The sequence below is a fragment of the Pelobates fuscus genome, chromosome 11, assembly GCF_036172605.1.
Source record: "Pelobates fuscus isolate aPelFus1 chromosome 11, aPelFus1.pri, whole genome shotgun sequence".
NCBI classification, from domain to species: domain Eukaryota; kingdom Metazoa; phylum Chordata; class Amphibia; order Anura; family Pelobatidae; genus Pelobates; species Pelobates fuscus.
The window spans coordinates 100,824,024-100,846,949 of NC_086327.1; the positions used below are offsets into that span (position 1 = coordinate 100,824,024).

General features: G+C 46.0%; 1 protein-coding gene across 2 annotated transcripts in view; it reads right to left on the bottom strand.

Annotated features, from left to right (window-relative positions):
* LOC134577945 (membrane-spanning 4-domains subfamily A member 4A-like) overlaps window positions 1-5,191 on the bottom strand; it is a 36,800-nt gene extending 31,609 nt beyond the window's left edge. Inside the window, exons 1-2 of one of the 2 annotated variants that reach the window (XM_063436891.1) lie at window positions 5,086-5,191; window positions 84-251 (exon numbers count right to left, since the gene is read on the bottom strand). In XM_063436891.1, coding sequence (XP_063292961.1) covers window positions 84-242 — 159 coding nt within the window. In that variant the 5' untranslated portion in view covers window positions 243-251; window positions 5,086-5,191. The remainder of the gene's footprint in view (window positions 1-83; window positions 252-5,085) is intronic. The other variant, XM_063436892.1, reaches the window with a different exon arrangement.
* Between the last annotated feature and the right edge of the window lie 17,735 nt (window positions 5,192-22,926).

Genomic DNA, 22,926 nt, shown 5'->3' on the forward strand with positions numbered 1-22,926 from the left:
CTCACTGTCATCCTCTAAAGAAATTGGCAGTAACAAAGCAGAACATTTTAGTAATCCGTTATTGTTTTAGTTTACATACTTACACCAAGAGCTTTGGGTTTTCCTTTGTAGAACTTGATGAGATGCTTTGGAGTCATGTTGTATATATTTTTTACGGGATCTGATGACTCCTGCAAATTATCACTTTGATTCATCTTAGTAACATTTTCAAAGACATCATTGTCTGATCGAATTCCAGGCATGATTTCCACCTAAATGAAAAAGAACGTGGAGGGGTCGTCAAAATGCATGTGAAAGTAGATTTGCTAGAATTACTTTTACTTATGCAAATGCTAATTGAAATGTTCACTAAATGTATTTTTTAAAATAGTTAAATTTTTTTATATTCATATATTACTTATAATTATAAGGATAGTTAATACAATATAGTGATGTTAGTACTGCAAAGGATTCTAAGTGGACATTAGCAAATTAGTTAACCCCTTAAGGACCGCGGCCGTACAAGGTACGTCCGACAAAAAACGTCCCTTGAGGACCTCGGACGTACCTCGCACGTACGTGGCAATTTTGAGCGCTGGAAGCGATCGTGATCACTTCCAGCCGCTCTGATGGTATTACACGATGCCTCGATATCCTACACTGCCAGGGACCCGAGTGATCGCCCCCCCCCCCCCCCCCCCCCGAGCGATCACTTCCGGGTTTGCTGCACGTGGCGCATGACAGTGTAGGGAAGAGCATCTGAAGCCATCCGCATCTCAAGCCTGCTTGTATTCAAAATACTTTTTTTTATTTACTTTCTAAAGATCTTGTTTGTGGCATATCGCCTAAACCCTGTTTTTTTCTCACAAAGTATCCTGTTTGTGGCAGACTGCCCTTTATTCTTTATTTTCAGTAAATTTGTAATTGGTTAAAATAAAGTTTTAACCAATAACCCTTGCAATCGTCTGCTTTGTTAAGTGTTTGGACAAAATTATGGTCTAAATAATTTCTTTACATCTGAAGAGGTAAATGCATGTGGCTCATCAAGTGTAATTTATATGTTGGGATGGACCTTTAATTTGCAATATATTGAGAAACCTAAAAAAATTAATAAAAGTGAGTTTAGTAAACATGTAAGGATATAGATAAAAAGTTTGATAAAAACTCAAATCTCTGATCATTTTGCAAAATTTCATGATGAGAACTCTAAATTTGTTTTTAAATTAAAGGGAATAACACTTGTTAAGAATAAGTGAATATGTTGGATGGGGTGGGGGAGGGGGAATGTTAGTCCACAAGTTAGCCCGTCAGGAAATGCTTTGGATTTGTTCCTTAGGAAAAACACTAATAAATGGTAAAGATTGTTCAGAAATAAAAATCACATGTGCTATCCTAAAGAGACATCCCTTATATGCCCAAAACAGTTATATACATGCAAAAGGATGTACACCAAAGAAGATATTCACATAAAATAGAATATTTATTCAGCAAATACAATACTAATATAAAATACTAAATATACCAAACAAAAACACACAAGTGGGGGGGCGGGGCCTGGCCGCCGAACTGAGAGGATGCAGAACAGAATGGCTCCTGCTTTTCTAGGCAATAATCACTACGTACAAGCCGCAGGTGTCCCACAAACGACCCAAGTAGGTCACCAATCGAGAGGTGAACTAGCGGGGCTCACACTGACACCAAATACGATGCCATCCCTGCAAGGATTTCCGGAGCAACATCTGCGGCCTACAAGCCCACACGGCACTGAGGAGACGGCCGCTCCCCGGTTGCCCCCAAGGGCAAACAGCTGGTGACTGGACCCTCGTTCCCCCCCTCCTATGGGCCGGTGGGGGTTATCCCGGTCCCTGAAGGAACCCAACAGCACAGGGGGAAGTATACCCAAGCAGCGCTTACAAACCTGAAAATGGCGGTAAACGTCCCAGAGCCACAAGACAAGGCGCACTGGCCCGATATTCTACAATGGCTGGATGCCACATTTGCAGCCTTCTTGACAAAGCTGGCAGAACGGCTGGCTGGGGCACACACCCTGGAAGGGCACCTACCGACGGCACTATCCTCACGCCCCCTGCCAAGAGGCGGGAGAGCGGGAGGGCAGCACATCGCCTTTCCTAAAATGGTGGATACCAAGTGGGCTACACACGCCAGCAATGCCCGAGGCGACATCCACACAAGGCAAGATAGACTCTTCCTTAATGTAGGGCAACAACTGAGAAGTTGGAAGCTACATTCTGCAAAGCAGCAAATGGAGACCTACCCACCTCGGAGAATCCAGCCCAAACCAACAGCTCTACCGGCTCTGGGGGAGGCGGCGCACCGGAGGGTCAGACGCTGCACTTCACTCAGACACAACCTTACACGCGACCTCGGACTGGAGTGCTGCGTCGGTCCGAGGTGCAGTGTAGCACTCCATGTATAGCAAGAAATACAACCCACCTGCCTGCGCCTCTGTACCGCGACCGGCGAAACGCCTCCTTAAGCAGACTGCCTCCAGCTATCAGGTCCACCTCACCGGAGCGGAACTCTGACCTCACTGTCATAATGACATCTTGCACCTCACGGAGAAGCTGGCTGCGACATATTGCCGAGCGGATCCATGCTACCCAGTGGCGGGCCTCAAGATCTGGCGTGGGTTAGGTACCTAGGGTTGACTGGCTGCATGTGTCCTACATCAGTTTTACACTTCCCCAGGACGCCTGTTGCCTCTACATGCACGGCTGTCATGCCCAATCCCTGATTGCCGAGGACTATTTTTTACTTCAGATGAGCACAGTTTTCATTGATTTATTTTATTCTGCACATATCGATATTTCTCATGTGTCTGTCTCATTCATGCAGTTTTGCTCTAAGGGCAGTGCCAAAACGTAGGTTACTTACTGACTCCAATGCCCAGTATCTTATTTGCCAAGAGAGTTTATTGCTTTTATCCTACCAGTAGGTTAGACAACTCAGTTCTGCTAAATGTGATCACCCTCATGACCTGCACCTGATAAGCATGACTTATAATAGATACAGGCAATACATGTTAGGCTCTACTTATGGTATATAATTCATTTACGTTACCAATTTAAGTTATACTACATTATCTTGTTTAGTCCCCATACCAGTCACGTAAATTAATTACTTTGTTTGGTGGATATAGTTGGTTTCAGCTTACACAGTATGCAAGTTATCATGGCCTTTGCTAACCAAGCAACCCACGCGCTGATTTTACTGCCTAACTTGCTACTCAACCGCACATCACGCAAGGCGCACTGAGCACACCATAAATACACTGTTAATACGTCTGAGCCCTGGTTATCTTACCATACCGTCTCCCACCAGACGTTAACTCTAAGGCACCTATCGTATGCACCCGCCTACCCCAAGCCAACACTCTAGTCTAACTTTAGCTGGACTACCTTTCATTATTAAAAATGTGCCGATATGCTATTGTTCTTCCTCATTAATATAAAATGTGCACTGTTCCTCATGTCACATAATTGTTATAATTCATTTGATGATATGCATGTAACAGCCGCTGTGACGGCGCAATCTTGTTCGCCTAACCTATGCACGAATAAAATAAAGAATATAAAAAACAAACAAAAAAAAACACACAAGTGAGAGAAGCTAATAATATTAAGCAGTACAATTGCATTTCAATAACTTACACAAAACCTGTAAGAGATGGACACTGTTGCAGTGGCAAAGGAGAGGCACATAATGAGGTGGTATAGAGGAATAGACATATGCAGTGGCATAGAAAGAGAGACAAAGAGGGTGACATAGGAGAGACACTGATGGGATGGCATAGGAGGGGCACAGATGGGTGTGGTATACAAGGAGAGACACTGATGGGGAGGAATAGGAGGAGAGACAGATAGTAGTGGCACAGAAAGAGAGACACAGATGGGGTAACATAGTAGAAGAGACACTGGTGGGTGTGGCATAGAAGAAGAGACATATGGCATAGAAAGAGAGACATATGGGAATGGATATATATCTATTTCTATGCCATCGCTATATACACTGAACAAAATTATAAACGCTACCCTTTTGTTTTTGCCCCCATTTTTCATGAGCTGAACTCAAAGATCTAAGACTTTTTCTATGTACACAAAAGGCATATTATTGTTCACAAATCTGTTTAAATCTGTGTTAGTGAGCACTTCTCTTTTGCCAAGATAATCAATCCACTTTTTTTTTTTTTACAAAAAAATGCAAAATTCAAGCCATAAATAGCCATACTTTGGACTATAGCAGAACTGGACAATATTACAAATCTGCTCTTTGGCCTTAACTTTGTAGTTTGGTTTCTAATTTGGTACACTGAAATCTTTAGGATTGCGAATAAACCACAGAGGGTTATTTACTTAACTGTGTAATGCAGTTCAGTGAAATATTAATTGCAAAAATAACTGATTTGGTGTAAATCTCCAATTCAGCATTGGCACCGCTTCCCTAATTTAACGTACATTTTACAATATGGATTGTAATTCATTATATTGTTTAGTGAATCAACCCCCTGTGTATTTGTACATGTGTCTTTTGGCTATGATGCAGACAGGGCTGATTACAGACAGCCTGTAGCTGGCCTGGGTCTATTGAGTGAGCACCAGATAGTAGTTCCAATCTCCCCAAACTGCACTGCAATCCATCTATACATCAAAATTTTATTTTAAGTAGTTTTTTAGTGATTTATAGAATTTTCCCCTTATGAATGTAATTTTATTTCCTCTTCTGTCACTCCGTGTGATGTTATGCCTTGTGATGTCATGTCTTGTGATGTCACGTATATAATTAATTATGCAAATTAGTATGGCCAGTAATTTTCCCCAAGAATGGTGGCTACCTTAAACAGACAGGAATGTTCAGAGTTTGACAAGTTAGTCTTATCCATTTAAAATATAGAACTAATTAATGTTTTTTGTGTCACCCTTGTAAAGCTTACATTTTACAGACTCACGTCCCTGCATGTTATAATGCATAATTTCCACATTTCATAGACACTGATAAATGCTATTATTTAAAATAATATATTTAATATATATATATAATATAGCCCACCCCTTATTTGTATAACTAATGCTGCAATTCTATAAATACCTTGCTTTTCTTACGTTCCAAGTGAGTAGAAATGTAAATCTGGATCGGCTTCCTTGCCTGTCTTCTCAGATCTTATATGGACTTGTTTACAAAAACCAAGTGTACTGTGATGTCATTAGCAGGGACGGGTCTTCTTGGACGTGTTAAACACTCCTTTTGGATGTTTAAAATTGCAGGATTAAATATGGACGTTAAACATTTCCTTCCTGTGTGATTAGGTCAGTTTTATATTTCCATGATTTCAAATCGTTCATGTTTTCTGATATTTTTTGTATTTTAACAGTAGCTAACACTACTTTATTTTGTTATTGCTCAATACTTGACATGTAAAGTGCCTGTGAGGTTGTTTGTGTGTTTATATTTGTAATATTAACCCCTTCACTACCAAACAATTCGCCAAAAAGCGACCATCGGAAGTGGTTTCCTGGAATGGAATGTTTAAATGCATTTTTCCATTTCAGTGTGCATAGATAGAACATTACGGTATGGAAATATAAACACATAATTGTCTAGGACAGGAAGCTTTAAAAAAATAAAATAAAATAAAAATATCCTGAATAATGATGTTACCAATAAGAAAATAGTACTACAAATAAATAAATACTATTTCTGGATTTGTGACATTTTCCCCCAAATGTTCCATAATCATCTCAATTATATATTATGCAATATGCGCACTTATTGAAAGGGCATGTGTGTGGCTGACTGAAGGGAGATGACAGTATGTGGTAAGAGGGTAATTGAAGGAGGGGAGGGTGATTTTGTGTATGCGGTAGCTCTGTTTCTGTGTCCAGTCTCCACACAAAATATAATTACATTGTATTTATTTATTTTTCTTGCCTCTCTACATTATGACTGGTACCCTGGCAGGGCCGGATTAAGAGCCCAGTGGGCCTGGTGCTGACAATTATGAGGGGCCTAAGTACAGAATCTTATCGATCAAAAACACTGAAACAGACACACCTCTCAAGCATTATGTATCTGGTGGAGATGTTGCCGGAGGGAAACTTAGAGGATGCAGCTATAAAAAAACTCTCTTAAAATATGCTAATCTCTCTCTAAATTATGCTTTAATCTTTCAAGTAAATCCATACTCCCAAACAGCAGTGTCCAGTGAAGCAGGAAATCAATGGGCGGGGTAAAAGGGTGGGCCAGTGACGCGGATCATGTAACCAGAACTTCCAAAAGGGCCGAAAATGCCCCAAAAGGAGGTGTGTCTGCCCAAAGAATTGGAAGGCTAGTCTAGCATGAATTCATGTCAGGCTGCCTGCCAATCATGCATGCTGGCCAACAGCTTCCTGAACTTGGCATAAATGCATCTAATGATGTGCTATCTCTATGCTTTCTAAGGACTGTCCCCTAGTACTCGCTGGTCCACTTCTATCCTAACCTACTTACTAGAAGGAAGAAGCTCCTGGTATACAGTCTGAGACAGAGAAAAGGTGGATGTAGTGAGTGTAGAAGAAAGGAAACATGGCACAGTGTTAGAGAGACCAAAGTCGGCATTACCTTAACTCATTTCATTTCAGCTAGTCCCCACAAGTTTTGTTCATCTATATCTCTCTTAAGTTTCCATACTTAAGCAAGAGTATGTGAAGAGTAATTAGGGCTGCCACCTTTCTTGGAAAAAAATTACAGGCCTTGCTAATTTGCATAACTAATTGTGTATGCTTGACTTCACATGGTGTAAATCACAAGGAGTGACAGAGAAAATTCTGTGAAATCACCAAAAAACTACTTAGTTTGATTCTGCTGTATAGATGGATTGCTCCCAGTCTCCTCATGTTGCCCAGTGTCCCCTAGTGTATGTGTCCCCATGTCTCCCAGTGTCCCCATATCACGAGCGGACACTGTGAGACATGGGGACACTGAGACTATGCATCACAATATCTCTGTATCCCCATGTCTCTGTGTCCCCATGTCTCCCAGGGACACAGAGACATGGGGACACTGAGAGACATGGGGACACTGAGAGACATGGGGACACTGAGAGACATGGGGACACAGACACTGGGAGACATGGGGACACAGACACTGGGAGACTAGGGACACTGAGACACTAGGGACACTGGGAGACTATGGACATACAGACACTAGGGACACTGGGAGACATGGGAACACTGAGAAACTAGGGACACTGGAAGACATGGGGACACTGAGACACCAAGGACACTGGCTTGGAGACATGGGGACAATGAGACATTTGGGGACATTGTTTTCCTAGTGTCTATGTCCCCATGTCTCCCGGTGTCTCAGTGTCCCCATGTGTGTCTTTGTCCCCATGTCCCCTAGTGTCTCAGTGTCCCCTAGTGTTTCAGTGTCCCCATGTGTGTGTTTGTCCTTGTCTCAGTGTCCCCATGTGTGTCTGTGTCCCCAAGTGTCTCAGCATCCCCAGAGGTCTCCATGTGTCCCCATGTCTCATAGTGTCCCCTAGTGTCTTAGTATCTCTGCAGGCTGGTAGCTGCTGTCTGGACTCTTTGTGCTGTGTAGCTGCTCCCCCGCGGATCAGTGAGTAGAGCAATGCAGGTATATGCTGTAACTTTCTATCCCTGCCTCTCTCCACACACACACACACAGCGACCCCTACTGGCCGGTAATGGTATTGCAGAATAATCTCTGTTTATACTGAGAAAAATACAGGCATTTGTATTGCCGGTATTACTGGAATATCGGCACTGGCCAGGCAGTCTCAAATAAATAAATATTGGCCAGGTGAACAACCCTAAGAGTAGTGTGTAAAAAAACAAACAAAAAAAAAACCTTTTTTTTTTTTTTTTAAATCAATGGGCCTATTCCATGGGCCTAGGCCTGGAGCTGCAGCTCCATCAGGCCCCTATGTTAATCCGGCCCTGTACCCTGGTGATCCCTTGGAGCTGGCCAGCTGTTCCTTATTGGTATTGGCGTGTGCATTGCCAGATGGTTATTGCAGAGCTGGTGCTCTAAGGGTTGCCCTGGCTCTGCTGCCTTGGACTTCAAAGTGCATCAATCGCAATAAAATTCTTATGCAATAATAACAAACCTATTTCACTTGCATTATCAACAATCCTGTACATGTAATTCTGGGGTATGGGTGCATAACCTGGAATTAGTGTATAAAAATAATAAACACTTATTTCCTGCTTGATAAGGTTTATTCACGATATAAACCCCAAAACTATAAAGGTGTTATGTGTGATATATGAAAAGTAATATTATAAAACTTTTATATTATAAATGTTTTCCTTGTTGACATAGATGTTTCCTTATGTTTACATCAAATAAAACATTGTATATACTGTGCTATTGAATGCTAACTCATGATATCCAGAGCCTATTATCTCTGGCTCAAAGGGAAAAGTAGATTGCATCTTACAAGGTTCCACTACATCTCTTCTTTTTTTGTGGATCGTTTTTGTAAAATAAACCTTAGAGGGAATATAAACAAGACCGCAAATAGTGCAAAACCTTTAATTACCTTTCTTATTGTACTAAATTAATGTGCACTCACATAGCTAAGAGACTCAAAGTTTTGGCTCTCACCTCCAACTTTTAGCAGTAAACTGAATCTGCAGGCAGTTACTTCTCAAACAGGGGCGGACTGACCGGTCGGGCACTTCGGACATGGTCCGAGGGCCCGGCCGGGAGGGGGGCCCGCCGCCAAGGTCGCCATCAAGGGGCCCCGCGGCAGGACCAGATTGGCCCACCGGGGTCGCGGCATCAGGGTGCCACCGGGTGGCCGGTCCGGTGGCACACACTCTGAGGGGGCCGGCCGCGTTATATGCTGGAGCCGCCGGGCGGTCCAGCGGCATTCCTGTTCTGGCTGTCACTGACGCTGAGGACGGGAGGAGCATGTGTCTCTCTCACTCATGCTCCTTTGCGGTTCCCACAATTCCCAGCACAGCATCCTGTGCTGGGAATTGTGGGAACCGCAAAGGAGCATGAGTGAGAGAGACACATGCTCCTCCCTCCTCCCGTCCTCAGCGTCAGTGACAGCCAGAACAGGAATGCCGCTGGACCGCCCGGCGGCTCCAGCATATAACGCGGCCGGCCCCCTCAGACTTCTGGTAAATGGAGGCAGGGGTGGACTGAGAACCCTCAGGGCCCCCGGGCAAAATAAATCAAGGGCCCCCTTACAGGCCCCACCCATGCTCCACAGCAAGCGCCACCCTTGTCCCGCCTCCAGCCACACCCTACACAATCTTTCGGCACAAGGAACAAAAGTGCAATTATCCCTTCGAGGCCCCTAGTAGAGACTACAATTGAAGGCTAATGGGCCATGGAATGGGGTCTTTCTAGCAGAGGCCATCTCAGCGTCCATTAGATAGCCTCTACTGGAAACAGTAGCCTCCAGGCCCCAGTAGAGATTACAATTGACAGCTACTGGGCCATGGAGGGGGGGTCATTCTAGCAGAGGCTATCGCAGTGTCCTTTAGAGAGTGTGTTAGAAAGAATCTCCTCCAGGCCCCATTAGAGACTACAATGGAGTATAATGGGGCCTGCAGGGGTGTCTCTCCAACACTCTGGTTCCTATTCACAATATAGCAACACAACATAGCTTGCTGATACCTAGGCCAAGTTGGCTCCTCTTACCTTAATTACTGTTGCTGGCTGGCAGTCTGTGGGCTTGCTAGAAGGCTGTGGCTTGCTGGCTACTGATGGCAGGCTGTGGGCTTGCTGGCTGGGGCTGACAGGCTGTGGCTTGCTGGCTACGACTGGCAGGCTGTGGGCTTGCTGGCTGTAAGCCTGTGGCTTGCTGTAGGCCTGTGGGCTGGCTACTGGCCTGTGCCTGTCTGCTGGCCTGGCTGGCCAATGGGATGACTGGCTGGCTACTGGCCAGCCTGTAGGCTGGCTGGCTGGCTACTGGGGCACTTGTAGATTATTTAAAGAAATAATCCATGCACAATAACCACTACTGCTCTGGTGCCAGGAGGGCCGGGACCCCCTCCCAGAGTAAGTAGTCAAACCGCTTAAGAACAGTTTGACAACTTACATGGGGTCTGCTGTGATATGGGGCTGTAGTAGGGTATAGGAGCAGTGGTGCAATGTGTGCGGGGTGCAGTGTGAAAGGTTCAGTGTGTGAGTGTGGGGGGTGTAGGGTGTGAATGTGTAGGGTGTGTGGTGCAATGTCTGTATGAGGGGGCTGTGTATGTGTGTGGCAATGTTAGTATGGGGGGCTGTGTGTGTATGGGTGGGCAGTGTATGTGAGTGTGTGAGGCAATGTGTGTAAATGTGTATGGTGTGTGTGTGGGGGCAGTGTGTTTATGGGGCTTGAGTTCACTCTCACCACTGTGACCACCAGGAATCCCTGGTGGTCACAGTGTTGAGAGTGAACTCTAGCCCGTAGCTCCAGGGCTAGAGTTAACTCTCGCGAGAGCCAGAGCGCGGCAACGCTCTATGCTCGCGCAAGAAAGACCCAGAGGAGCTGCAGGCTGAGCTCCCGGGTCCTATCTTCCTCCCTCCCCTGCTGGCTGCCCGCGCGGTGCCTGCGGACCGGGGAGAGAGATCGGCCAGCAGGGGAGGGGCAATTGCGCCGTTGCCCCCTGGATCCACCAGTGATATATGCAGTCCCACTGTGTGCCTTTTTGTCTCCCCCCAGTCCCTCTGTATGTTTCTTTCTCCCCCTCACTGCTCCTCTGTGTCCATGTCTCCCCTCTCCTTCCCAGTCTCTCTTATCCCTCTACCTCTTTCTCCCCCTCCCCTTGTGTGTCTTTCTCCTTTCTCCCTGTGTCTCTCTCTTCCCCTGTGTCTCTTTCTCCCCCACATCTCTCTTCCTCTCTGTCGCTTTCTCCCCCCTCCACCATCTCTCTATTCCCCCTCTTTCTCCCCCTGTGTCTCCTTCTTCCCCGTCTTTCTCTCTCTCTCTCTCTCCCCCTCTCTTCCTCTTTCTCCCTCCTCCCCCTGCTTCTCTCTCTATTCTCCCACTGTCTGTTTCTCCCCTCTTCTCCTGCCTCTATCTATTCCCCCCTCTGTTTTATTCCCCCCTATCTATTCCCCCTGTTTTATTCCCCCCTATCTATTCCCCCTCTCTGTTTTATCCCCCCCATCTATTCCCCCTCTCTGTTTTATTCCCCCCTATCTATTACCCCTCTCTGTTTTATTCCCCCCTATCTATTCCCCCTCTCTGTTTAATCCCCCCTATCTATTCCCCCTCTGTGTTTAATTCCCCCCTATCTATTCCCCCTCTGTGTTTAATTCCCCCCTATCTATTCCCCCTCTGTTTTATTCCCCCTCTCTGTTTTATTCCCCCTATCAATTCCCCCGCTCTGTTTTATTCCCCCTCCCCCTGTTTCATTGCCCCCTTCCCCTGTTTTATCCCCCCATCTATTCCCCCTCTGTTTTATTCCCCCTCTGTTTTATCCCCCCTCTGTTTTATTCCCCCTCTGTTTTATTCCCCCTCCTGTTTTATTCCCCCTCCTGTTTTATTGCCCCTCCTGTTTTATTCCCCCTCCTGTTTTATTCCCCCTCTCTGTTTTATTCCCCCTCTCCCCCCCTGTTTTATTCCCCCCTCCCACTTTTTTATCCCCACTGGTTTATTGCCCCCCCCGTTTTATTGCCCCCTCCCCCTGTTTTATTCCCCCCGTTTTATCCCCCCCCTTTTTATTGCCCCCTCCCCCTGTTTTATTGCACCCTCCCATTTTATTCCCCCCATATCCATTCCCCCTGTTTTATTCCCCCCTCTCCCCCCAGTTTTATTGCCCCCTCCTCCCCCTGTTTTATTCCCCCCTCCCCCTGTTTTATTGCCCCTTCCCCCTGTTTTATCCCCCTCTTTATTGCCCCCCTCCCCATGTTTTATTGCCCCCTCCCCATGTTTTATTGCCCCTCTCCCCCTGTTTTATCCCCCCCCCCCTGTTTTATCCTACCCCTCCATTTACCAGAAGTCTGAGGGGGCCGGCCGCGTTATATGCTGGAGCCGCCGGGCGGTCCAGCGGCATTCCTGTTCTGGCTGTCACTGACGCTGAGGACGGGAGGAGGGAGGAGCATGTGTCTCTCTCACTCATGCTCCTTTGCGGTTCCCACAATTCCCAGCACAGGATGCTGTGCTGGGAATTGTGGGAACCGCAAAGGAGCATGAGTGAGAGAGACACATGCTCCTCCCGTCCTCAGCGTCAGTGACAGCCAGAACAGGAATGCCGCTGGACCGCCCGGCGGCTCCAGCATATAAAGCGGCCGGCCCCCTCAGAGTGTGTGCCACCGGACCGGCCACCCGGTGGCACCCTGATGCCGCGACCCCGGTGGGCCAATCTGGTCCTGCCGCGGGGCCCCCTGATGGCGACCTTGGCGGCGGGCCCCCCTCCCGGCCGGGCCCTCGGACCATGTCCGAAGTGCCCGACCGGTCAGTCCGCCCCTGAATGGAGGGATAGGATAAAACAGGGGGGGGGGTTAAAACAGGGGGAGAGGGGCAATAAAACATGGGGAGGGGGCAATAAAACATGGGGAGGGGGGCAATAAAGAGGGGGATAAAACAGGGGGAGGGGGCAATAAAACAGGGGGAGGGGGGAATAAAACAGGGGGAGGAGGGGGCAATAAAACTGGGGGGAGAGGGGGGAATAAAACAGGGGGAATGGATATGGGGGGAATAAAATGGGAGGGTGCAATAAAACAGGGGGAGGGGGCAATAAAAAGGGGGGGGATAAAACGGGGGGAATAAAACAGGGGGAGGGGGCAATAAAACGGGGGGGGCAATAAACCAGTGGGGATAAAAAAGTGGGAGGGGGGAATAAAACAGGGGGGGAGAGGGGGAATAAAACAGAGAGGGGGAATAAAACAGGAGGGGGAATAAAACAGGAGGGGCAATAAAACAGGAGGGGGAATAAAACAGGAGGGGGAATAAAACAGAGGGGGAATAAAACAGAGGGGGAATAAAACAGAGGGGGAATAAAACAGAGGGGGAATAGATGGGGGGATAAAACAGGGGAAGGGGGCAATGAAACAGGGGGAGGGGGAATAAAACAGAGCGGGGGAATTGATAGGGGGAATAAAACAGAGAGGGGGAATAAAACAGAGGGGGAATAGATAGGGGGGAATTAAACACAGAGGGGGAATAGATAGGGGGGAATTAAACACAGAGGGGGAATAGATAGGGGGGATTAAACAGAGAGGGGGAATAGATAGGGGGGAATAAAACAGAGAGGGGTAATAGATAGGGGGGAATAAAACAGAGAGGGGGAATAGATGGGGGGGATAAAACAGAGAGGGGGAATAGATAGGGGGGAATAAAACAGGGGGAATAGATAGGGGGGAATAAAACAGAGGGGGGAATAGATAGAGGCAGGAGAAGAGGGGAGAAACAGACAGTGGGAGAATAGAGAGAGAAGCAGGGGGAGGAGGGAGAAAGAGGAAGAGAGGGGGAGAGAGAGAGAGAGAGAAAGACGGGGAAGAAGGAGACACAGGGGGAGAAAGAGGGGGAATAGAGAGATGGTGGAGGGGGGAGAAAGCGACAGAGAGGAAGAGAGATGTGGGGGAGAAAGAGACACAGGGGAAGAGAGAGACACAGGGAGAAAGGAGAAAGACACACAAGGGGAGGGGGAGAAAGAGGTAGAGGGATAAGAGAGACTGGGAAGGAGAGGGGAGACATGGACACAGAGGAGCAGTGAGGGGGAGAAAGAAACATACAGAGGGACTGGGGGGAGACAAAAAGGCACACAGTGGGACTGCATATATCACTGGTGGATCCAGGGGGCAACGGCGCAATTGCCCCTCCCCTGCTGGCCGATCTCTCTCCCCGGTCCGCAGGCACCGCACGGGCAGCCAGCAGGGGAGGGAGGAAGATAGGACCCGGGAGCTCAGCCTGCAGCTCCTCTGGGTCTTTCTTGCGCGAGCATAGAGCGTTGCCGCGCTCTGGCTCTCGCGAGAGTTAACTCTAGCCCTGGAGCTACGGGCTAGAGTTCACTCTCAACACTGTGACCACCAGGGATTCCTGGTGGTCACAGTGGTGAGAGTGAACTCAAGCCCCATAAACACACTGCCCCCACACACACACCATACACATTTACACACATTGCCTCACACACTCACATACACTGCCCACCCATACACACACAGCCCCCCATACTAACATTGCCACACACATACACAGCCCCCTCATACAGACATTGCACCACACACCCTACACATTCACACCCTACACCCCCCACACTCACACACTGAACCTTTCACACTGCACCCCGCACACATTGCACCACTGCTCCTATACCCTACTACAGCCCCATATCACAGCAGACCCCATGTAAGTTGTCAAACTGTTCTTAAGCGGTTTGACTACTTACTCTGGGAGGGGGTCCCGGCCCTCCTGGCACCAGAGCAGTAGTGGTTATTGTGCATGGATTATTTCTTTAAATAATCTACAAGTGCCCCAGTAGCCAGCCAGCCAGCCTACAGGCTGGCCAGTAGCCAGCCAGTCATCCCATTGGCCAGCCAGGCCAGCAGACAGGCACAGGCCAGTAGCCAGCCCACAGGCCTACAGCAAGCCACAGGCTTACAGCCAGCAAGCCCACAGCCTGCCAGTCGTAGCCAGCAAGCCACAGCCTGTCAGCCCCAGCCAGCAAGCCCACAGCCTGCCATCAGTAGCCAGCAAGCCACAGCCTTCTAGCAAGCCCACAGACTGCCAGCCAGCAACAGTAATTAAGGTAAGAGGAGCCAACTTGGCCTAGGTATCAGCAAGCTATGTTGTGTTGCTATATTGTGAATAGGAACCAGAGTGTTGGAGAGACACCCCTGCAGGCCCCATTATACTCCATTGTAGTCTCTAATGGGGCCTGGAGGAGATTCTTTCTAACACACTCTCTAAAGGACACTGCGATAGCCTCTGCTAGAATGACCCCCCCTCCATGGCCCAGTAGCTGTCAATTGTAATCTCTACTGGGGCCTGGAGGCTACTGTTTCCAGTAGAGGCTATCTAATGGACGCTGAGATGGCCTCTGCTAGAAAGACCCCATTCCATGGCCCATTAGCCCTCAATTGTAGTCTCTACTAGGGGCCTCGAAGGGATAATTGCACTTTTGTTCCTTGTGCCGAAAGATTGTGTAGGGTGTGGCTGGAGGCGGGACAAGGGTGGCGCTTGCTGTGGAGCATGGGTGGGGCCTGTAAGGGGGCCCTTGATTTATTTTGCCCGGGGGCCCTGAGGGTTCTCAGTCCACCCCTGTTCTCAAACAAATATTTTATTGTAATCCAAAGAAAATAATATAAACCGGCATTACACCTCTTTTTAAAACCAATATGGACATGTGATGAGCTTTGTTTTTTCATCCATTCCATGTTTTTTTTCAGTCTGTGTACTGATGTGTACATCTGATGTCACCATATCCAATCCCTGCATCTCCATCAAGTCAACAGAGGTGCTTTTCTGTTGTATACCTTCGACATGGCACACCCATTTTGTCTCATTCCACCTCCTCTCCTCAATCTAAATCATATTATTGTGTCTGCATCTAGTGACAGTCCCATCTCACAGGAAGCCATTATGCCCCAACATTTCTAATCTTAAACTTATTTGCAGGGAGCAGTTCAATCACATGCAGGGCCGGAGCGGGACAAAAATGTAGCCAGGGTAATTAAAAGCAGAGCAGCCCACTAGGAGGGGCGGAGCAATGAAAAGCACCCTCCCCCTCCTCCCCCAAATCAATATGTTAGTTTGATGCCCCTTCAGTGAATCAAGCACTCTAGGATGGAGAAAATGTCCTGTTCGTTTTTTTGCCATGCTAGCATATGTGTTTGTTAGTGACTTGTCTCTTGTGTCCCTTTGTGGTTTCCACCCCCACCTGACAGCTAACCTCCCTCCTCCCTCCTGTTTAGTGGGGTTGAGCCACAGAACACAGTAGAGGAGCTAACCTCTACCTGGTCTGACAGGACGCTGCTTGTTAGTCTCAGTGATATTGTATGCAAATTGTATTTCTGTTTAATTTTATGTTACATTTTTATCATTGTTCTTTACTGTGTAACAACTACTATATACCTTTAAGATTTTTTTCCACTTCTGTATTGTGGTGTTATATCTTAAGGTTTAACCACTTCACTAATGCCTTAGAGATCATTTTGTCTCTAACCTAATGCTAAATACTCCCTAGAACTCTGCAAGTCCTGGGGAGGTTTCTCTGCAAGCACTGCCGCTTTTGCAGCTATTGGGACCGTGACCGCTCTGCCGCGCATGCGCATCCCGTCAGGGACGCCTCCGGCGGCGATCTTGCGGTCTGGCTGCTTTGTCCGCAGTCGGATAACATTCCGAACGTGGACTCAGCCGCATCCACCTGGCCCCAAGTGCAGCAGTTTGCCCTGCATCCGACCCTTTCCCAGTGTTCAATCTTGTTGAAGATGGACAACATCTCGTCTGTCCTTTATATCAACCACCTCGGAGGCACGAGATGCAAAATCCTAGCGAATTTGGCTCGAGACTTTTGGCAGTTGTGTCTTCAACACAACATTGCTGTCAGGGCAGAATATTTGCCAGGGTTGTCCAACACTATGGCGGATTAGTATTAACGCCACCTGCGAGATTCCAGCGACTGGCACCTCAATCCCCAAATCTTCCAGTGCCTTTGGGATCTGTCGGGTCCTCTGGCAACAGACTTGCTTGCCTCTCGATTGAATACGCAACTTCCGAACTTCTTCAGTTGGAGGCCAGACCCTACAGCTTTGGCTACGAATGCATTCTCCCAAGACTGGTCCACCACCAGGAATTATGCATTCCCTCCATTTGCCCTCATCCCTCGTTGCCTCCTCCATCTACAGTGCCAATTGGGCTGCCTAGTGATAATAACCCCCCTCTGGCCATCACAGCCTTGGTTCCCTCCTTTACTGGAGATGGCTATAGATCATCCATGGCTCCTCCTGGACTCCCAATCTCTCCTAAGGGACCCCGACAGGACCCTCCACCCCCTTATCCTCCCAGATCTCCTCCACCTCATGGCGTGGCTAATTTACGGGGACCCTGGTCAATCGAGGGAGTTTCGCAATCGGCACCCGGCCTGAGACAGTCTTACAAGTCTGCTTGGTGCACATGGGATGGTTGGTGCGTGGCATGGGGGGTGGATCCCCTATCAACTCCTGTGATGACTGTCCTCCAATTCTTAAACTCCCTTTATGATAATGGGAAAGCTTATCGGACAGTAAACCTCTACTGCTCAGCTATCTCAGCCGGCCAAACCGGCATTGGCAGTGCCCCGATAGGACGACACCCACTCATCTGTCGCCTTCTCCGCGGCATTCGCTTCGCAAGGCCACCTTTACCTCGCTATTCCTCCCTATGGGACGTCTCTCTGTGATTGAAATTCCTGACTCTTTGACCAGACAACGAGTCTTTATCCTTAAAGCAACTCTCGGCTAAACTGGTCATGCTGTTGTGCCTGATTTCATGCAAAAGAGTATCAGATGTTAGAGCACTCAATGCCAATGCTCACTCCTTCTCCACAGACGGAGTCGTTTTTTTGACATCTCACAGAGGACAAAAACGTCCCTACCGGTCGGTCCTGTATCCAGCTTTCCCAATAAAGCCGCTCCTTTGCCCAGTAGCGTGTCTTCGGGTATACGAAGCTCATACCGCCCCCTTTCGGACTGGTTCGGACCCCCAACTCTTTATCTCCTTTCATAAACCGCATGCTCCGTTATCCTCTCCTACCCTGGCCCGCTTGGTCAAGTGGCTCATGTCCTTGGCAGGTATTGATATCTCCATATTTTCTCCTCATTCGGTTCACGGTGCCATGGCTTCTAAAGCCTCCTTTGCTGGTTGTTGTTTGGAGGATATTTTGAAAGCGGCTGATTGGTCTGCGGAATCTACTTTACGTAATTTTTATTTCAAACCAATCCAGCATTTCGCAGAAGCCGTGATATCACAGCTTTGAAATAGCATAATAGGAGCCTCCGTGTCTTTAATAAAATTCAAGGATTTTATTCAAGACACGGAGGAGAGAATTATCCCACCCACCCGCCCTTGGATGGCTCGGATGTGGTACGAGGTAAGTTACGGACCTCTCCATGGTAAGTTCAATTTGGCCGTATTGATGCCATAACATACCTACATTGCTTTAGGGCGTTATTTAATTATGGCGCCTTACTTGTCACTGTTATCCTCAGATTGGTAGTTTCTTTTTACTACACTTATAAGTTATTGTCACTGTTTGGTCAGGCGCTTAGACCTCTATTTATGCTGGCAACCCATGATTTCAAAACATTACCATATTTTCTTGTTTCTTTTAGTGTGATTTGTTTGGATCACATGCCTCGTTCCGGCTTGTCTGGTTTATTCGTTTTTTTCCTGTTCCGAGTTTGAGTTATTCTTCGGGATTCGCTAGAAAGAGGAAATGGTCATCGATGCTCCGTCTACTATAAGAGAAGGATGTCAATGACTGGATGGTCATGTTACTAGGCGGACATTGTCATTATGATGTTTATACCTGTTTTTAAATAGTTTTTTCTTTGCTGCTGAGGGAATTAAAGAAAGAGTGCAGCATAATACTCATCTCCGTGTCTTTAACAAAATCATGACTTTCAGTCATGATAATAGTAAAATCCTTGAATTATAGCAAACATTATGTGGAGAGGAGGAAAGATGTTATGTTATGTCCAAAGCACACAGGAAAAACAAATAAACCAATTCAGCAGACACCAATAGAAAACATTATATGGAGAAATGTCACCCATAGATTTTTTTTTAAAAATGAACTCTTTGACAAATTTTTGGTGACATATACATTAATACTTCTTAAACACACAAATACACACCCTCAATGACAGACACACAATCTCACTGATTTGAAACATGCACACTGACAGACACCCTCATTGACAGACACACACACAGACTGAAAGACACTCACCGACAGACAAACTGACACACTGATACACTCTCAATAACAGAAACACAATTTCACTTTACAACAACAACCTTTGATCTTCACCACAATGTGAAATATGTCAAAATAAGCAATACTTATCTATAATAAGAACAGATAACAATTTAATTTGTCAATCCCAAATTTCGTCCACAAACCATTAGTTTTATAACAAAATTTGTTAAAAAATAATTTGCTTTTGTCCATTAGGGCGAAAACAGCACTGTGCATGAGCAAAAATAAAAGAAAAAAAGAAAAAAGAAAGCAAGGAGGCTGCCAGCAGCACTACAAGCTCCCTCCTTGTAATAAATAACCATTCCAACCTCCCCCCTGCATTAAAACCTATAGGGGTCACTATGAACTCCATATTAATAAAAGGGAGGTTAAATCCTCCTGCATGCCCCTATTCATGGCATGCCGCAAGTAGGGGCATGTTCCCTTAACAAATTGAAAACTAATAGTGACAGGCAGCTATTGCTACCCAGTCACTAGTGCAATAAGAGGGGAGCTGGCACAGGTTGCATGCCCCTACCTGTGCCAGGTCCCCTTGTGTAGTAGTGGCTGCTCGCTGTCATTTAGAACCGAATATAAAAATCAGTATCTTATATAGAAGTGATAGAGAGCTACGGTAATAGTATGTGTAACCAATAGTTATAGAAAAAACTATAACAATGTTGCAATATGAAAAAGTAGCTATTTAGATCTAAAAAGCTACTTTCTACACACTCTTTCCATAGCTCTAACACTTCTATATAGGATACATTTATATCCAGTTTTAAATGACACAGGTCTTCCCCCGTTCCCCCATGGTGGGGAACACATATAACTAAAATGGGGGGGGGGGCATAGTGCCCCCCACATCCTCACCCATGACCTGCAGGTGGGGGATATAATTATAAACAGGGGGACCTAATGTTCCCCCTGCCCTCCACCCATGAGTGGCGGGTGGGGACTCTAAATAAATAATGGGGGGGGGGCTATTGTCCCCACCCATAAACGGCAGATGGGAACAATTAATTTAAAAAGGCCAAATCAAAATCCATAATCTGTGTTGCAACTGTAAAAAAAACAAACAAAAAAAACCTGAGCACAAAAAAAAAAAAATAAGATGAAAAAAAAATCCCGACAGTAAAAATAAAAATCCTTCTTCAATCACGGAGGGCATGGCACAGAATGAGCTCCGCTTAGAAAGCCTTACCCCACCCTGCAATTAAGCTCAGAGCGCTCTGATTGTTTGGTTTAAGCCAGCCAATCAGAGTGCACTGACAGGAAAATTAAGAGACTGACCGGTAAGTCTCTACATTTACCTGTCACAGAACTCTTGAAATTCAACCATTCAGAGTACCCTGTGTCATTTTACACAGTGTGGGAAAGTTCTTTGGACTTTTCCCATGCTGTGTAATTTGACTCATAACACTGTGATTTGTTGCTTTTCAAATTGAAACACAATGTTATAAGTCAAATTACACAGCATGGGGAAATTCCAAAGAACTTTACCACGCTATGTAAAATAACAGAGCACTGTGATTGGTTGGATTTCAAGCCATCCAATCAGAGTGCGGTGACAGGTAAATGTAGGTGCGGTGACAGGTAAATGGTATTTAGGGCCCCACCCGCCGCTCATGGGCAGGAACCAGGTGGGACATTAGGTCCCCCCCCATTATTTATTTAGGGTTCCCACCCGCCGCTCATGGGTGGGGACCAGGGGGTCCCTCCATTTATATTAATAGCCCCCACCCTTGGGTCACGGGTGGGGCGCGTGGGGGCACTGTCCCCATTTTAGTTATATTATGTTTCCCAACATAGGGGAAAAAGGACACATGAGGGGAGGGGGGACAGAAGAAGGGCAAATGAGGGGAGGGTGGGCAGAAGAACAGAGAGATGGGGCACAAAGAGACACAGAGGGGCTGTGGGGGAGAGAAATAGACACACATATTGGGCTGGGGGGACAAAGACACTCAGAGGGCCTGAGGGGGTACAAAGTCGCACAGAGGGACTGAGGTGGGACAAAGGGACATGCAGAGTGACTGGGGAGCAACAAAGAGACACACAGAAGGGGGAAGGGTAAAAAGAGACACAGAGACTGGTTGGGGGAGAAAGATGCCAGCCAGGCACACTAGTCTGCCAGCCAGCCAGCCAAAGCAGCCAAACAGTCACAGCAGCCAGCATGCCAGCCCCAGCAGCCAGGAACAGTAATTAAGTTGAGAAAAGCCAACTTGTCCTGGGTATGTATATTGTGAATAGGGGTCAAAGGGTTTGAAAGACATCATACATGTATACTGCACATGTGCAGCATGAGAACTCTGGTTAAAACTGCTGAAGTGACGGGGCTGCAATTGAAGGCCTCCAATATGTAGGACAAACTATTAGACCATTGAAAACAAGAATTGCAGAACACTGCAGAAATATTGAGAAAGGTTTTAAAAATCACTCTGCATCGTCACACTTCTGGATGCATGATAATAACCCTAAATACCTCACTTTTACGGGTATCACTATTGTAAAGAACTATTGGAGAGGGGGATGATTTTATAAAAAAAAAAGATGTAAATGGAATGGGTTTATCATATGGATACTCTACATCCAATTGGTTTAAATGCCGAATTTGATTTATTCAATTTTTTATAACTTATTTTCATAATCACTTTTTTCTTTTTAAGTACTTTTTAGACATATATACATATATATTTTGTCTTCACAATACCTATCCATTTTTTACGTTAACCCACACATTTAAATCTATGTAAGATGACATATGTTATCACAGCACTACCTATGTAACTATACTATGCATTTTTAAGATCAAGGACCGATATATGCATTTTGAACACAAGCTCTCAGATTCTATATTGCTAATACAATAGAATATAGTACCATTTTTTATTAGCCCTCCCATTTTTACATCAATAATTAATACATGTTTTTGCTGTACTATTACTTTAATTTTTAGTTCCCAGTTTATATACTGTGAATATAATACAACACATACCGTGTATAAATATGTTTTATGTATCTAAGACTTTTATGGGAAATATGTCCCCTTATAATGCATAAATACGATTTTAGGTATATATGGCCCCTTTTTTTCCCCTGTCTTTTTTTATTCTTTTGCCCTCTTGCAATGGCCGCTAAGCCATTTCTTGACCATAGAGCACACAAGAAGCTGGAGTGCCACGTCACTTCCTCTGTAAGGACAAGCCCACTCTGGAATGAAAATGACTTCTGCAACCAGTGGACTTTATACAAAACCAATGAAGAGGTGGGACCTATCTTACATATACACCTCCAACTACATTATCGATAGGACTATCTATCACCCAGCATGGAATGCAGTGACACCATTGTGGTTTTGTGTGCGTTCCAGACTGTAACGCATAGAGCCAATAGTAATCACTATGTTGACCGCCACGTCACTTCCGGTATGACGTGTCCAGTCCAGAATGGTCACAAGGAACAGGAAATAATTTACACCAGGAAGCAATTTCATATTAGAAACACCCTATATAAACAAACTTTTACAAGGACATAACCACACTTCTGAAGAAGCCTCGGACAAGCGAAATGCGTTAAGTGGGACTATTTTATATATTGATTTTATTCGTTTTGGTTAATAGTGTAATATATATATATATATATATATATATATTTATATACACTCTGGCTTGAAATCCAACCATTGTCATTTTACAAGTTACTGCTGACTATACATATCTTTTGTTATATTCTATAGTGAGCTCCTATTACCTCTTTTTTACAATTGAAGGCATGTGTTCAAGAAATAGAACACCATTTAAACAGCTGCCGTGTCGAAAAATGATGCATGTGTGAAGTGTGTCACCAGCATAAAAAGTTTGGAAAGCTCTGCTTTAAAGGTGCTGCTACTAATGTCTGTGTGTCAGATACCACAGGGCAAGTTTAGAGGTCTTGCAGAGTCCATGTCTTGACTTATCAGATATGTTTTGACAGCACAAAGGGGGACCTACTCGATAGTAGGCAGGTGGTTTTAATGTTGTGGCTGATAAGTGTATTGTTTCGTAAT